An 18,565-nucleotide genomic window follows, 5' to 3' on the forward strand; every position below is an offset into this window, starting at 1 on the left:
AAACTAAATTAGTGCTAGCTTTTATGCACGGATGGCGCCAATGAAGAAACACTAAGTGACCCGGTACAGATTATAGATAATCTGGGGGTTAAGTAATGTTTCCCACGGATGAGATCTAGCTGAGAAGGCTGTTCTTCAGGAGACCTGCAAAACAAACACCGTAAGCTCGTCACTGAGAAGGGGGGGGTTCCTCCTTGTGACCACCCTCCGGCGTGAGAATCAGACTAGGTTGCTCTGAATATAAGTTTATAATAAGTTTCTGTATAACATTTCTGTATATTAATAACTTTCTTATAATAAGTTTATCAATTTTGACAACCGGCATTTTTAACAGAATGAATGACCCAAACGGACACGAAGTCATGTTTTAATGGACAAAAAGGTGTTTACAAGTCAACTTAACCCAACCGGCCAGTTTTGACCCGCATTAAAAAATGACATGTTTTGACCCCCAAACGGACATCTCTGTATATTAATAACTATCTGTATCGGTTTGAAATAATGAAAGTAGTCAAACATTTACTAATTAAAATAAAAGAAATCAGAAATTACCATTGACTTTGTGTCTTCATCTGTTTCAACTTCAGAATCAGATGTCGATGATGCCGAAACCTCAATGTCTTGGCTAGGCAATGCCTTATTTGACCTTTTTTCTTCTTCTTTCAGTTGCTTAAACCTATTCATATTTCAATCGCTTCTAGTTAGCAAATTGCTTCTAATCCCATGATACAAGATTAAAAGGGAACGAAATTGCTAGGAAATTGCAAATGCAGAAGCTGGCCCGTGACGTGAGCTACACGAGATCGGCTCGTTAAAAGCTTGAATCGAGCCGAGCTTAAACGAGCTCGAGCCTTACAATAAGCTCGTTTAATAAACGAGTCCGAGTTCGAACTTCACTAATCAAACTCAAGCTGGCTCTTAAGCCTAAATGAGCCTGTTTTTTATATAATTTTTATTACCGAGCTGAGCTCGAACCTAGTTGAGCTTGGGCTAGGCTGGGCTCGTTTGCACCCCTATTTCTGACACCACATGAACCTAACACAAGATTCGAGGGTTTGGGTTTAGGCTGAACTGGCTCGGGTCAATTTCCCGTCAAACCCGTGATCATGTTTAGCTAAACTGGTTGTGTTTGTGTCAACCAGTGGGTTCATGGGTTGACCCGTTTAACCCATTAATTTTTTCTTATTTTCTAAAAAAATATATCTTATTTAGTAACGTGTGGTGTCATTTTGGGTATTTGTTATGCCAAAATTTATAAGTGTAAAAATAAATTTGCACAGTTTAAACATAATTACGTCAAAAAAATATACATATATTTAGAGCTTTAACTTATTGAAATGCAAAGGAAAAATATAATACTTTTCTTTTTATTTTCGGGTTAAACAGTCATGTTTGGATTCATGTGTTACATGATATTCATATTCGACATATTCGTATCGTGTCATTTTGGGTTCGTGTTGGGTTAGACCCGCCAACCAGTGAACACGGCCCGTTTAGCAGCACTATAGATCTTATAAAGTTATATCTAACCTATCACCAGGCTCAGATGATTGAGAAGAAGATCGTTTTGCACGACCTGCACTTATTATTCCACTTGCATTCTCACTTACAACAGGCTTTGCACCTCCTAATTTCCTTAACCATACTTGTTGGGCAGTACTGAGCACATTGTTTGTGAACCTAATAATAAATTTATTAATTAAAATTTATCAAAAAGGTTAATGCAGTATAATTATAATATACTTTTGTAAACAATAACTTCTGTTTGTTTAAACAAGTGAAAACTGACCAGTAAATTGATAATCCTGATGGGACAGACAAAGCAAAGTATCCAATCATGAGTGGAAGGAACTTGAAGACAAGAAGTGTGTTTTTCTGAGCTGGATCATCAGTCTGCCAAAATAATTAATATGTACGATATTGATATATAATATAAAAGATATTAAAATAAAATAAAAAGTTAGTTCTCACTTGTGGTGGCTTCATGATTTCCATAGATACATACTGAGAAATAACAAGAAGCACTGGTAGAACAAGGTAGGCTGCTGTATCATGCCAACCTAGAGGTGGATGCCCATCCTGCCAATAAAAGATAACATGAAATAAACGCTCCTTAAAAACGATGTTAACCTGGAAAACCTAGAAACCAATGAGCAGGCGACAAGTGTAAGCGTGAGGGTATTTGCGTCCATTTACAAACGCAAGTTTTGGATGCCCATAATAGCACCATACGCGCGCAGCGCGCACACACACACGTGTTTTCATTACCACAAATGGAAGGAGCCAAGATATTCCTGATCCACTTTGCCGAGCAGCAATTGTTGTGGGGCCTCCCAAAGAAGGAATCCAGAAAAAGCCCTCGGTCAGCAGTCCCTTAAGAATAACAAGTTTGCAGCAAATCAGCAACTACCCTTTCAGAATACATACATCACTATGCACTTGACCAATAGTTTTGAAAAAAAAATGCCTTTATTTGTAAACTGATACAAATTGTCTCTCAAAAGACAAACTGAAGGATTTGATTAAATCAAGTACATTGATATTTTAAAATGAGTACTAATATACAAAAACAAAAAGTAAATATGTATTGGAAGCTTAGAAATTGAGGTAAATAACTATCCATATTTTCAGTTGTGTATACCTCATTTGCAACATTTGAAAGAGCTTGATACAAGCCTATCCACACTGGTATTGTGGCCAATGTTGGTAAACATCCTGCCATCACGTACACAATAAATCAGAAGTGCTTGTACAAATTCATATTACTAACAATGGAATTAATCAGTTAAGTAAATAATATACATGCATAAATAGATAATATTAATAGAATATTTTGATTTAAATGCAATCCTTAATACAAACCTGCCAAAGGATTGACCCCTGCCTGTGTATATAACCGTGATGTTTCAAGTTGTATTCTTTCCTGGAAGGATACCAATATTGTCAAACACAAATACATACACACGTATACATACACACATATGTGCATACATAAACAAAACATTTAATGAGAACTTTAGAACAATCTCCTCAATTTTAAAACACGAATGCACATAAGAGTTTTGTTACATCATACATGATATGTTAACTTTAGCATAGAAACCATCAATTTGTGCTAGTGTAACATATAAGACTGTAATTTATAAGTTCACCTGATTTCCTGCATATCTTTGCTGAATGGCTTTGATCTTTGGCTGCAGGTTTTGCATTGCCAGAGTGGACTCAACCTTTAAACAAGTAAATTCACCAAAAATTATATATAAAAGTGAGAAAGAATATATACTTTTAAGTAAAATCCAACAAAATAATGCATAGAGAGGAAGTTACCTGTTGCTTTGTTAACGGCAAGGTTGCAAGTTTAACAATAACAGTAAGTAATATAATTGCAAATCCATAAGAATATGGCACATGAACTGCAGACAGTCCATCTTTCAGTACCTGGTAAAGATGGTGCAAGTTGACATCAATATATTAACATTAACAACTAGAAAAATAGAACTTCTAGTCAACTTTACTAAATAAAACTAAATCAATCTTCTATCATATAGGATATTTTACACAAGCAGGCACATTATCAACAGACTGTTTATGACACAAAAAATGGCCATTCCTAAGCATGTGATTGTAGCTAAATTGTGTATAGGAGTGTTTGGATGTGCCTTCTAGTACCAACTACCAACTATCTGATCATTATGACTCCATATTGTAATCAAAAGTTTTTTTAATGTTTAGATCAATAGATTTTGTAACTCAGTATATGGCAATTTAAGGGTCAACTAACTATTTTTATGCAGTTCATAACAAAACTGATTGAAAAAATTCAAAAGAACTGAAAACTGTCTTGGTTGTATAATATTTTCTAAGTTAACAATAATGATAAAACACTAACAAGAAACTTATAGTTTTATAATAGAGATAGAATATTGATTAAAAAACAAACTTAAAGATAAATGAGAAATCAAAGAATAATAACTAAACTAGGCTAACACTAATTATCAAATGATAAAATTAAATCACTTATTTTCTCTTCCTCTAACCTAGTAACCTAATTTACTTATATTTAACAGTTACGCCTATCTAGCCAATTTAACTTTTCTTCCTGAATCCAGAACTTGTACACCTATCATGCAATCACAGCTATTTATAGCAACAATAACCAAACATTATCTCCTATTAACCTAATTTTACTTCTATCTTACAGTGATGTCTGTCTAATCATTTTAGTTTTGCTGCATAAAATCACAATTTGATCACCTACCATGTGATCACAGATTCACAGCATAATATAACAACAATAACCAAACACCATCTCATATAGGGGTGCAAACAAGCCAAGCCGAGCCGCCCACGAACTACTCGAGTTCGGATCAATAAAAAGCTTGAAAGGAGCCGATTCGAGCCTCAAATAAAGCTTGTTTAGTTATCTATCCTGAGCTCAAGCCTTGTATATAAATCTCGTTAGGATTGTCGAGCCTTGTGTATTTATAAGTTTTACCTCTTTTGGACATATACGTATTAATTTCACACTGCAAAGCTCAAGCTAAGTTTTGGCTCGTTTAAGATACAACACGGGTGGCTTTTTTAAGGTTTTTCTCAAAATATATAAAAATAACTAAAACATATATAAACTAGTTACTAAATAATAAATGAGCCGAGCCCGAGCTTGAAAGAACAACTCATGAGCCGAGCTCAAGGCTAGTCGAAGCTAGGCTCGGCTCGGCTCGGCTCGTGAACACCCCTAAATTCTCATATGATCCATATTACTAGTGACTAAAGCTAAAACTATTACATGTTTTAATCTAATCAGTAATCACAGCTAATTACTACAACAAACAATCAATACACACAGTACATGAACAAACTACCTTCAAAACAACTTCCATAGCATCCGATATAAACCCGAACCATCCAACGGACTTCTGCACCGTCGATTCTCCAGAAACCGAAGCCACAGAGTCCACAGCAACCGCCGCATCAGCTAACGTGTACAAAACACTCTCCGTACGCCTAACAATTGCCGCAAAATCAACCGAAATGCCGTCGTATGACGTAACCGAAGGAAGTCCGTTGAAGCTGAACTTGATTCTGGTATGTATGAGCTTACTAGTCCTCGGAGAACAACGGCCGTGACGAGATAGTGATGGAATAGGTGTTCCGATGAAGGATGATGGAGGTGACACGAGTGATTTTGCCATTAATGAGGGTTTGAAGGTTTGCTATTATTATTATTATTATTCAGTAACCGTTTTTCATTTGGTGTGTGTCAGTGTGTGTGTGTGAAGAAGATGAGCGTGTTTTATCCGTTTTTTGTGTGATTAGAATTTAGAAATAATAAAAAATAATAATATTATGGGGTAAATGGGTGACTGTGGGATGTTTTGTAACTACCACCGGCCTCCACGCTACGGGCGCCCTTGGGCGCGGCACGCAGATGGGGCGCAGAACGTGGCGGGGGTTACAACGATGGATGCCGTTCTCTCTCTTTCTCGCGCGCGCGCATATATATGTATCTATAATATATATAAACGAATATATAAAAATCTTACGTGTCGCGATGTGGTCGCTCCCCCTTTTTTTGGAGTCATCAGATTTGCTTTACTTTTAAATGAAGATTTCTCATGCATTTGACCTGAATTCATGGGTATGGGTCTTACCAAACCCAGATATTTTTTAAACGGGTTATAACATCTCATTAAATTAAAAATTATTCTCACCAAATTATTTATGTAAAAATCCTATAAAATGTGATATAATAAAAAATAATATCTTATTATTTTAAAAACGATATATATATTATTTAAATTAAAAAACCAATTTGATAGTAAAAAAAATAAACGGGTCTTGAGTCTCATCAAACCATAAGTATAATCAAACCATAAGTATATTATTAACTTTCATAAATATTATTTATAATTAAAAAACCAATTTCATAGTAAAAAAAATAAACGGGTCTTGGGTCTCATCAAAACCATATAGCTTTTAAACCGGGTTATAACATCTCATTTATTTGTGAAACAATTTATCATCAAACCATAAGTATATTATTAACTTCCATACAATAAAAAAATATAAATTAAAAAAAATAAATAAATATTATAACAAACAATATAAAACAACCCCCGTAATACGGGGGATAAAAACTAGTATGTGTATATATATATATATATAAAAGAGTTCAAATAAAAAACAACTGTTTTGTGAGAAGTGTGAGAAAAGCTTTAAAATAAAACAAACCACCTAAATATGACACTATACAATGTAAATATGAAATAATACAATTATTTACAACTACCAATCTCAACCACTAGAATATAGATCCAAGGGTCTATTCTTATTCTTCTCACAAAAATATTGTTTTTTACATTAACCTTACCCTATATATATATATATATATATATATATATATATATATAAGAGTTCAAATAAGAATAATGGGTTTCCTAAGAATGGTAAGAACCAGCAAATTTTTGACATTTGACATTACAAAATTATGATGAAAGAACAAATATAGGAAACTATGACAGTTTTTGGTAATTTTAAATCTCAACCATTGTTTGACATAATCCAATGGCTATGATTTATTCTTAATCTTCATAGGAAACTACTTCTTTTTTAGGATAACCCCCCCTACACACACACATGTGTGTGTGTGTGTATAATGGGCGCTAAAAGGCTTTAAACCATAGCATAGTGTTATGAAGAAGAGCTTCGAAGCTTTTTTTTTTACGTGACGATGACGTGACACTATGGAGGGGTTTCGATACCCCTCATCATAGAGAGCAGCCTTAAGGTTATGACACGTCACACTAAACAAAAAGGTTGGAAATGTTAACAACCAACCTTTTGTACGCGGGTGAACATAAACCTAGTAAGACACGTGAGACACGAACCAATTAGACCGGATTATTTAAAATGGGGTGGTTCCAAGGTTATGAGAATACCATTAGTTGGGTATGGGTCGGATATTGTGGGTAAGACCTGTTTGCTCCTACAGGGGTGATCATAGACCAGGTAAGTCCCGTGAAACCTAAAATTTACGATATGGTTGGTTGCGGTCGTGAGAATACCATTAATCGGGTTCGGGTCAGGTATTGAGGGTAAGACTTGTTTGCTCCGATAAGGTGAACATAAACCGGGTAAGACCCGAACCGATCAGACTCGGTTATATACAATAGGGTCAGGTAATGAGAATACCATTAATCGGGTATGGGTTAGGTCTCGCGGAAAGGATGTGTTTGCTCACCCTACTCCTGTAAGTTGTAAGATTATTTAGCTGACAAAAAATATTCTCGTTTTAAAATTTCAGCCTAAGAATCTAAGATGACTAGAGTATAGCCCAAAACATTAATGAAGTTTAGCCCAAACCAGTAAACATTATTTTCAAACAATAGCCTAGGATAATATGATATTGGCCCATGATCCCATATGTTTGATTGGGCCAAGACTAACACACTAAAACTTAAATCATAGAGGGTGGGCTGTGGCCTGTGGGCACCTAAGAGGCTAAGAGTAAAACTAAGAGCCTAAGACTGAGGTCGAAAAGTTAAATTCTTCAAACCTAAGATGACCAAATTCTTGTTACCGTTATGTCGTGTCGAACTCAAATAAAATCGTGATATATTTGGGTCATGTTTCAGGTCGACCCTTTTTATGTACATTTATGATTATGAGTAACACTTAGTTAAGGCCATCTTTGAAATTCCTTAAATTTCGATGCTCAGGACGAGTATAAGAAAAGATTTTTGAAATCACTAGGTTGCATTTTCAAAGCCCAATACGTACCAAAGCAAAAATCAAGAATAATAATAAAAAGTTGCTAAAATAATCCAAACAAACATACGAATGAAAGTTTTTTCTATATATTAAAATAAAATCACCTCCAATGGGAAAATTTTTTCTGTTAAAATAATAATCCTTTATGTTTTTCTTGTGAAACACGTTTGTAACCCTAATCTATAATTATAAATAGACATTTAGTGACCCTTTTAATATGTAATTAAAGGGTTAGACAACCCAATAACCTGGTAGAAACCCTTGAATGCATGTCAGTCTAGACCGAACTGCGTTATGTACTCATGTTTGTTTATTTTTGTGTATAATTATCATATACCGTAACGATTATTTGAAGAGAAGTTAGAATGTTATTCATATTGAAGCATATAATATAGATCACCAATTTATTCAATTTTTACAAAAAATGTAAGACTATAGGAGGGGACCTAGCTATAAAAATACATATATAAAAAAAAGGATGACCGACCAAGGGAATCTTCATGGAGTGGGGAAACGATACCCTCATTGCCTTCACTTTTATCTAAAATAAATGCAAGTCTTTTGACCCACAAAAACCTTTCGATGGTCCACATTTCAAATATGATTCTCCCTCGTATTATCTAACTATGATTGGCCAGCCATGGAGTCATGTTGACCTACTAAGGCCCACTTATTGTCAACTGGAGGCTACCTTAGCGGAAGTACTTGTGAACTATTCAAGATCGGATTACTATTACAAAATTTATATTGGATTAAAAGTAAAATGAATGAGATATCCATACCGTTTGCATATGTACGTTGTGACCTGTGACAATATATGGGCGACAGAAGTAATGTGATATTCTGATGACACACTTTGCAGTTGCATCTGAAGAAACACTAATTGACCCCGGGCAGATTACGGATAATCTGGGGGTTAAATAGATGTTTCCCACGAGGGGTTAGATCCGGCAAAGATGGTTCTTCTGATAACCTGCAAAACAGACACCGTGAGCTCGTCACTGAGAAGGGGGGGGGGTACCTCCTTGTGACCACCCTCCGGCGTGAGAATCAGACTAGATTGCTCTTGAATATAAGTGTATATTAAGAGATTGCTAGAGCAGATATCAGGTATAAGATGTAAGATACAAGATAAGATGAGATGATCATAGCATTTGGGGTATTTATAGCCGAAGGTAGGTTTCCAAGAGGATATAGCCGGCTGAATAGTATTCCTGTTCTACCAACTGTGGCCTACGCACGTGCCATGCTGGTAGTTGGTGGGTAGGCAGCGGCTGACAGTGACCAGGCCTGCTGCGTACTATTCCTTTTCCACCAACTGCAGGCTATGCACGTGGTATGACAGGAGTTGGTGAGTAGGCAGCGGCTAATAGTGACATACAGTACAAGAGCATGCTGCTCGCCATACTGTTGTCAATGAGCTGTCGTATCTCTGGTCAGATCTTTTGCCCATACCTCGTCAGGTACAGTACAAAAGATCCTCCAGTATCGTACGGACTGGCTCATTTGGGCGGGAGTATTCCCCCTCCCGCCTTTGTGCGGGATCGTTCCCGGCTTTGCTCATTCATTCAGGTGACTACTGAATTATTTTGAGAGCTAAGTGCCTTGTGCGTGTAGCCTTGCTGCGCGGGTGGCCTTCCCTGATGGCTTGTATCCGCAGCTGCGGGAACAGGCGGAGTACTTCGCCATTGGGAGGCATTTCCTGCGGGAGCAACTTGCGTACTGCGCGTAAGGACGTCACGTCTCTGAGCATGGTGGGTCCTGCAGATCCAGTTGGTTTCTGCGCAGACGTCTCTCTTCAAGGTGAGACCTACCTCTAGCATTTGCGCAATGTGAGCTAACAACTTGACTGTTGTTCCCGAACAATCAATAACCAATCTATCATGAATTGGAGTGACAATTTTGATTGTCATTTAATATTATTTATGACAACCTTGAACACACATTTCAGATTCTTTTTGTGTGAATATAAAATGTAGGTTAAAGTTCCGTTTTGTGATTTTAGAAATAAAATGTATATATAGAAACCTAGCATATACGAGAACTCCGAAATCTTTTTAAGAATAAATACGAGATTAAACATATTTTGAGAACAGCCATCAACACATAAGTCTTTTGGTGACATAGAGAGAAGTACTATCTAATTATAATTACCATTCCATGCTACTATTTATTTTTCCTTTTCTCTGCAATAAAACACCAAAAAGTCGAGCACGTGTGTCATTTTGGTAGTATATCAATCTGCAGCTCAGACTAGCCTGCCTAAGAGATACGTGGAAGAAAAAGAAATTAGTTTTATAATAATAAATTGGGTTTGGTTAGGCTGTGAATGAGAGTAGTCTAAGAGATAGGTATATGTTCTTAGAGGAAGCATGAAATATATTTTAGTTAAGGGACCATGTGTTAAACACAATTTCTCAACCAACACTAGCAGATTTATCAATTCATGCTACGTACCAAGATATATACCGCTCAAAGAAATTACCAAAGATACCGGTCCTAATCAACAATTATGTATTTTTTATTTTATATATATTTCTTTTACTTTTTTTTTTCAAATGTATTCTACTATACTACCTCCTATAAATAAAAAGAGTCTCTTTATTTTATTATAACTAAGAAAAAACTCATTTTCTATAACTTTTGAATGTAATATATATTCCATCGAATGTTAATTGCAAAATAAGTAAGACTCGTTATTTAAGGTAAATTTGGTGAAACTAAAATGTGATGCCATTCTACTTGCTACATTACATCAGATATTGAAGAAGATAAACGAATAACAAACTATGTCACTAACATTGTTTAAATAGCAAAACTCTCAAAAACTATGAATAAAGTGAAAATAAACCGCGTAATATAAAAAATGAATTAAAAACCCTGCACAAATATATTGTAAATTATTTTAAATGTGTAGACAAATCAACATCGCCAGCCTGCCACTACCTTAATCGGACGTAGTCTATTTATGGTCGAATCAATCAATATATATTAAACAACATGCATGCATGATGGAATAATCTTTTTGTAAAGAAAATTTGATTAAAAAAGTAAAATGGCGCTTCAATCGATTTGTCTTCTTCCCAAAATACAATAGGTTGCATGCACTAAGGTTGATGAAAATGAAGTATGATAATTAATGGAAGATTACGTGAGTGAGGATATAGAAAGCTGTCTACTATATTTTGTGGGTGTAGCTTTCTTAGTACCATATATACCCTTTTATCTACCTTGAAAAATCATCACTTTATGATCATCAACCGGTGGTTATATATGGTTTGGTTTGTAACTTGTAAGAGTATAACTATGCGGTGAAGCGATGTGATATCGCACTATATATCGTGGGTTTGGGGTGTGGAGCGTATATGGCTACAACCCACGCGTTGAACATCACGTTGCCCAACGCGTTGAAACCTAATTAGTTCCTTTTATTTTTTTGTTTGCCCGTTTAATAAATTAACCACCCTCTATACGTACATATTACACTACCTTTATAAAAACAACTCATTAATATCTCAATGTACTCTATATAAAAAATGGACCCCAACAATTGCAACCTGTATTTTTGGATGCCGTCGATCGCTTCCATCACATTATGACCCGAACTAACAATACTATCAACCGCAACCACAAATTAGGGGTGTGTGTGGTGCCGTTTGATATGGTTTTTGACTAAAACGAACCAAAAACCAAACTTTCAGTTTTATGATTTTTAAAACCGTTCGGTTTTTTCGTCGGCTTTCGGTTATTGGTTTGGTTCCGTTTTGGATGCCGTTTTTTTTGGTTTTCGTAATCGAGCCAAAGCTTTTTGAGCCAAAAAGAACTTGACCCAAGATATTTAAATTGGGCATCATTTTTTTTTCTTTAAACTAATGGTTAATAGAATATTAAATATGGACTTCAAATTTTAAAAACTAGTAAAAGATGCATTTAGAATCAAAATTCAAAATCAAAACTAAAAGTACGAGAATTATTTGTTATTAACCATATCTAGAAACAAAATATATTTGTTATCAACCATATGTTAAAATTAAACAAACAGTCATCGTGAGATGTTGTCTTAATGGTTACGGTTATGATATTATGGTTTTTTGGATTTTTTTGGTTAGTTCGGTTCGGTTCGATTTTTTCGGATCTTAACAATATTTGAAACCATACCAAAACCAATATTTCGGTTTTAGCTATAGTTCAAAACCGAACCACCGGTTTTCTGATTCGGTTTGATTTTTTTGGTTCATTTTTTTTTGTTGTTTTCGGTTTCGTTTTGTTTTCTGTTTTGTTTTGTGCACACCCCTACCACAAATACAGTTGTATGGTCTTTGGAGTTACCAAATTTAATTGGCTAGCTCGCATTTGGGTGGACATATCGAACGACCTGATTACTAGTAAATTAACTGTTTAAAATGGTCACTCATTTTGTTTCGCGATCGGTTTTAAATAGTTATCGATTAGCCATTTATGAATATTCAAACCATACCGAATGATTAGTTTACAATTTGTACGAAAACCGACTGGAAAAAACCGAATCGGACAGTAGGGCTTTCGGTCGTGTGATTTTTTATTTTTCCAAGCATTCAAGTATTTGAAGTAAGACTATATAAATGACTAAGTTTTGCTTAATAATTAATAGAATATCTGGGTCAATATTTAAGGTTTTAATTTTGTTACGCTTCTCTAATCGACCGCGAAACCAAAACACTTTAGTCCTCGCACACTATATTTCTGTAATAATATACTCCCATAAAAAAGAGTTCTTGATATCAAGAACTATTGTAAAAGGATTTACTAAAACAACATTATCACATAAGCAGAGCATTAGGCTGCCATTAGAAGCAACATGATCTAATTAGCGGCCAAACTTGGTCCATTTTCATAAGAGTAATTAGAGTTATTCCACTAAGTGGCGGATCTTGAACAAACAATCTGGCTGGGCCTCTGGATTTTGAACAAATAATCTGAAAGGGCCAGACTCAACACATATAAATTCTTTTTTTTTTGGAAAAATTACACTACTGAGCGAAAAAGTTAATAGGGCTGCAACCCGGTGATCTGGCCGTATGAAGATCCGCCCTTGATCACAGTTTGGTTAAAAATAACATTTACTTCATATATGCAAGAGTGATAATCCTTTTTATCAATGTGATTTGTTTTAACATCCCGTATAAAATGAGCATACATATGAGCATTCATGATGTATCTAATTAAGTACGGGAGTATGTTTCGTTGGTAAACATGTTTGGGATTAAGTTTGAAAACAACTTATTGATTTCTTAGCCTTTCAAAAAGCCAATAAGTAAAAAAGAGTGTTCGGCAAATACAAAAGTCCATCTTATTTTAGCTTTTTGAAAGAGTATAAGACTGTTTTCAAAAAGCCACAAATTCTGGCTTTTAACGTTTAGAAAAAACCAATAAGTTAATAGGCAGTTTCAACTCAATCCCAAGCATGATTTGGGCGTGATCTTCCTTCCCAAATTAAGTGATCCCGTGGTAGCTATATATTGGAATCTCACCTTGGTGTTTAGATACAAGAAATAACAATATTCTATATGGTTTTATAAATCTTATTGGATCGAAGTCTGATAGGTCTTGTGATCGGCTGACCCGCCGCTTTTATCTCTGTCTATTCTTCGTTTCAATAATAAACTTTTGGATGCCTAGACCGAACTACATAAATCCTTGTGTCTCGTGTTCGTTTGATTATTGTAGTTTGATTGTTTAACATATCCGAGATTTTAACAACTACAACTAAAATGGTAGTTAGGGGTGTGAGTATGTTTAGCACGACCCATAACATAAGTTCGGAAAGTAATTAAATACTTACACTGCATGTCCTTTTAACTTTTGTTCTCTACATGTAACATCAATTAGGTTCTAAGTGATGTCATTGCACAATCTTTATGAAAGTTTTGAGATTCCATAAGCTTCACGAAATAGCTAATTACTTTGGTAAAGCAGAATTACTTTCAATTGAATCTTCAATATGCATGTACCTTTTGAATATCACAAAGGTGATGACGAAATACGACTCCACGCACGCAAACTGAACTATCGTGCGAAAGTTGGTGGCTAGCTAAGTTCTCACGAAATTTTATTCGAAGCATATTCATCGCTTTCTAGGTTTTAGTTGTATAAAAAACGCTTATCGCGATTCGCGAGTATGATTTGGTCACCTGACATAGTTTTATGATTATAATGAGTTAAAAATAAAAGGGAGAATAAACCTTTAGCTTTTTTCATATTCTTAAGGTTGAATTCAAGACTAGTGAACGTACAATTGAGGACTTTAAGACTATATCTTCACACAGAAGTTATTCCATGTAATCAATTAATATTCTTCTACTAAAGTATAATGATTCATACACAGATTTTGAAATGTGACATTTGATTCCATGAATTAAACCATAAATATTTCTCTTTTCCTCTTAATCTCGCTTACTTATTGAAAGACCATTGTGTATTTTCAACCATTCAAGGGGGGGGGGGGGGGGGGGCAGCACAGCTAGTTGCCTGCTAATTACTTGTCTCTCTATTGTAATTGGATCCTTTTTTTAGTTCAATGAATATATACTTCTATCAGCAAATCATAAAGAATTGAAGGAGAGTTGAGTTGATCATCTTGATGAAATTTCTTTTAAGTTTTCTTAAGAATCTAATCAAGTTCAAGTACTATATATCATGTGCAACTTATAAGATATATGTTTTTATTAAATGAATTGTGGACATGTAGAACAAAGATTGATATCACTAAGTTATATGTTGGTCTTTGACCCTGCAATCAATGAGAGAAAAAGGGATTGTGTTGTAATCAAGAAAGAAAGGAAAAGGGAAAAGGAAAAGAGAGAATGTTTTGCTGAAAATTGTGGAAGTTAGTTAAAGGGTGCAAACTAAAGACTACTTCAGTAGTTAAAGAGCTCTTGCCCTAATTAAATTAATATATATAATTAATTAATAAATAAACCTAGTTAAAGGGTATGCCACAATAGCCTCTTCATAGTTAATATAATTAATAAACCTAGTGTCTTTTAGTACTATAAAACCATATAACTTAGAATTGGAATTACATTATAATATTGTTATGCATAGTTCATATATACTTACCCGTTCAAATTTAGCTTATTGTTATTATTATTATTATTATTATTTATTATTATTTTGTTTAAAAAGGAGTTATATGTATTTCCAATATGAATCAAGTAATTTTTTTTATTCTAATTAGAAATTTAATATGTTATGAAATAATTGTGATAATCTTAAAGAATGCAATATTTTCAACTAGGGATTGATTATAGAATTAATATGTACAATATCTTTATCTATATGTGTTTAAAATGACAAAAATGTGATGTATTCAAAGTTTCAAACTATATGTATGTGGCGTGAAAATAGAATTTTGGAAAAAATAAGAAAAAAATTTGTGAGGGCTGTGAAGAATATTACTTAATTTCACAGGTTCTCAGTTCTCACTACATATAGTTATACCACAAACAAGTGAACCCAACCCTATGCCAAATAGCTCTAGTCCTTAAAATTTTTTAAGATTGTAAATCAGTAATTATCTATATGAGTATTTACTCAGTGTTTGAATATGCCCAGTAATTCAACATTTTCTTTCTTTCACTTTCATGCATGCATATATAGATAAAGATTGTGTGTGTATGTGAGTGTGTGTATCAATCAGTGTTCTCTTTTTTACCCAAGCACTATCATGAAGTACAGTGCAGCATCATTACTATAACAAAGCTTAAAGGCTAAGAAACTTCATCCACTCACTTCAAGAACCCTAATTATTATAATAAAACAAAAAGGGAAATGCAAATTACAAAATAAAAATCACAACACAAATGAGCATAACAAAAGCCTCATATATCTTCCTTATCTTGCCTTCCCATCGTCGTCGTCGTTGTCATCGTCATCATCTTCTTTTTCTTTTTATCATCATGATCATCCTCTCTCTCTAATCTTTCTTTTATGTATATTATTATCTTGTCTTTGATTCCAAACTCGCGTATATTATCGATTTGAAACCCTTAAAAGCTTTCTAAAAGAGAAAAGGAGAGATCAATTTAGTTTAAACATGGTTTTCTCATCTGTTCCATCCTATCTTGATCACCACAATTGGCATCTCCAGGTTTGCTCTTTAATCTTCTTCCTTTGATGCATGATCCTCTTTTTGAATCTTTGTATTAATACTTCATCCAAATGAAAAGGGAAAAAGTGTATATTTTAATGAAAAATGATATATACTCATTCACATATATTCTCTTTAAATGAATATACCATGTACATGTATTGATATAGTACCTCTTGTGAGATCTCTCTTGTTAACTTTTATCTTTTGTTCATGTTTTCTTCATAGTTGCAACAATCGAGCCACCAACAAGCAAGTGTCGGTGGTGGTGGTGATGGTGAAATATCTAATCTCCCACCACCGTCACTACCACCCCCTTCGTCACATCCTGGTGGAGGGGGTGGTGGCGCTAGTGGAGAAGGTTCCACCAGACCAGGATCCATGGTAGATCGTGCAAGGATGCTCAATCTACCTATGCCAGAGCCAGGATTAAACTGTCCACGTTGCGATTCAACCAACACAAAGTTTTGCTACTTCAACAACTATAGCCTCACACAACCACGCCACTTTTGCAAGACGTGTAGGCGCTATTGGACTCGTGGTGGTACTCTAAGAAATGTCCCGGTTGGGGGAGGTTGTCGGAAAAACAAAAGGAGTAACAAAAATAGAAGCTCAAAATCTCCAAACCAAACCAGGCCTAAATCTGTAGGTGATAGTCCATCAAGATGTAGTACCGAAACAATGGCAAGTACTCAACTCCCTCACCCTCCCTCTCTTCAATTACCATTCATGGGCTCTTTAGGTCAATACGGAGGTGTCGGTAACAATATTAGCTCAAATCTTGGTGGATTTCAACTTCAAAATGAAATGGGTAGTTTCCAATTAGGAAGTGGGAGCTCAACTGGGAATAACTTCAACAATATGTTATCAATTGGAGGTGCTGAAAATTGGAGATTGCCTTTCTTGGCAGGTTTTGAGGTACCAAGTAACCCTAATCTATTTCACTACCAAAGTGATCAAGGTGTAGCCGAAGCGCCATCGTCATCAATCGATACGCAAATTCCAAACTCTGGAATTGATAACACTCAAATAGATCCTCCAGTGAAGATGGAAGACAACGCGGGTTTGAATTTATCAAGGCGGTTTCTTGGCGTTTAGGAACATACTAATCAACAACCATGGGTGGGGAATGCTTGGACCGAACTTTCGGGTGTCAATAGTACTTCTTCTACCACTCCTACTACGCATTTCTTGTAATCTGGTTGGGTAATATTGGGGTGTGTTCTTTGATCGATCTAACGATGCATTTTGAGTATATTTCAGTTCAAAGTTGCATGCAGCAGTCTTAGAAAGAATGTGATATGGTGTGCTAAGAAGGATTATAATTAACTAGTGGTTGGTTTACTTTGCATTTGAAGGTTATTTTTTCAGTGTTATATGTTTGTTGATTTTATTTGTATTTAGGAGTTTACTTGTGTACTTCTCTGTGGCATGTTTCTATATAATTAATGTGTAAGTGTGTGCTACTTTGATTTGCTAATTATGTGTCTATATATGCTACTTATAGTTTTTTTTATGTGGCTTATATCTTATAAAAAATATGAGCTAATTACAAGCTCAGCATTGGCAATATAATATATGTATGGTTCGATAACCGTTTGATACAAGAAAATCTTGTGAAATTCATGCCCCAATCATTACAGGTAATTAATTAAGAATGAAAGCAAATTCATACTCAGTGCGGGTCGATTTGTGGCAAATATCACATTTGTGCATTTAGCGCCTCGATCTTCTTGTTGTAGAAAGAGGCATTTATAAACTGGAACTTGATGGTTCGAATAGCGCATGTTGTTGGAAGACTTTTTAGACATTCATGATGTGTGATCAAGAAATTATCAAAGTGTGTAAACTAATTTATAAGTGTATATGTATATTTGATTTTACTTGATAATAGCTAGATTATTAATACTTCAGAAACTATATTCAATTATTGTAATCCAAGATGCCATTTCTCATGTACTAGTTCTCTCCTTGAACTCCAGGATGATATATATACAAACAATGAATGGTCATAGATGGTATAATAACACATGGTATTCTACTAAAAATACATGGTCATAGATGGTATAATAAACGAAAGATTTAGTCCGTTAATGGAGTGTATTCGAACACCGAAACTTAATGACCAGATACAGGTGTTGTGCCTCATGTCACTAGATCTTACTAACAAGTAACAAGTTGTCCAGACACTTGGTTTAGGTGCATATGTTTCATGTTCTCAACATGACTCATGAACCAGTTTCTGGAGGTCACTTGTTTAATTAAGATTGAAATTCTTTTATATTTTAAGGAGTAGGAGTCATTTTATACTTTAATCATTTTTTCCTGATTACTTTAACATGAACAGCATATATAAAACATAAGATGTTGAACATTACAGAACTAAATCCATAGCTTAACCTAACTCATATTCCTATGCTATAACAAATAGAAAGTATTATACATTTAAATAAATTATACAACTTTCATATACAATACTTTCTTACACCATAAGTTTTCATATTATAAATGTTTATATTTCTAGCATTGTAAATTAAGACTGATTACTGGTATAACTGAACACATTTTATATTAAAAATTACGTAACAAAAAATATATATATGCATGGTTCTGAATAAATGTTATCATTGTATGTGAATGTGAGTATGTGGCCCAAACAAGAAA

At 34.6% G+C, this 18,565-nt stretch overlaps 2 protein-coding genes across 2 annotated transcripts; one reads left to right on the plus strand and one right to left on the minus strand.

The window, feature by feature from the left end:
- Positions 1-493: 493 nt before the first annotated feature.
- On the minus strand, positions 494-5,290 carry LOC143542383 (inner membrane protein PPF-1, chloroplastic-like). Its single transcript, XM_077034979.1, has 10 exons — positions 4,866-5,290; positions 3,328-3,438; positions 3,153-3,227; positions 2,863-2,923; positions 2,642-2,715; positions 2,269-2,373; positions 1,972-2,079; positions 1,790-1,893; positions 1,531-1,680; positions 494-676 (listed from the first exon to the last, which is right to left on the minus strand). Exons 1-10 carry the CDS (start codon positions 5,193-5,195, stop codon positions 523-525), a joined length of 1,272 nt encoding a protein of 423 aa, XP_076891094.1. The 5' UTR covers positions 5,196-5,290; the 3' UTR covers positions 494-522.
- Positions 5,291-15,329: 10,039 nt separating this feature from the next.
- LOC143542384 (dof zinc finger protein DOF3.6-like) lies at positions 15,330-17,429 on the plus strand. The gene is made up of 2 exons (XM_077034980.1): positions 15,330-15,901; positions 16,130-17,429. The coding sequence occupies exons 1-2, from the start codon at positions 15,848-15,850 to the stop codon at positions 16,997-16,999; spliced, it is 924 nt and encodes a 307-aa protein (XP_076891095.1). The 5' UTR covers positions 15,330-15,847; the 3' UTR covers positions 17,000-17,429.
- Positions 17,430-18,565: the final 1,136 nt, after the last annotated feature.

Source organism: Bidens hawaiensis, unplaced genomic scaffold (assembly GCF_021521415.1).
Source record: "Bidens hawaiensis isolate Kalapana, Puna unplaced genomic scaffold, B.hawaiensis_p1.1 tig00012834_1, whole genome shotgun sequence".
NCBI classification, from domain to species: Eukaryota; Viridiplantae; Streptophyta; class Magnoliopsida; order Asterales; family Asteraceae; genus Bidens; species Bidens hawaiensis.

Coding starts and splice junctions, on each gene's coding strand:
- LOC143542383 (XM_077034979.1), bottom strand. CDS start 5,195: ATGGCAAAATCACTCGTGTCACCTCCATCATCCTTCATCGGAACACCT. Junction 2,374..2,641: donor TTTCAAATGTTGCAAATGAG/GTATACACAACT, acceptor GTTATTCTTAAG/GGACTGCTGACCGAGGGCTT. Junction 2,080..2,268: donor CTTGGCTCCTTCCATTTGTG/GTAATGAAAACA, acceptor TTTTATTGGCAG/GATGGGCATCCACCTCTAGG.
- LOC143542384 (XM_077034980.1), top strand. CDS start 15,848: ATGGTTTTCTCATCTGTTCCATCCTATCTTGATCACCACAATTGGCAT. Junction 15,902..16,129: donor ACCACAATTGGCATCTCCAG/GTTTGCTCTTTA, acceptor TTTTCTTCATAG/TTGCAACAATCGAGCCACCA.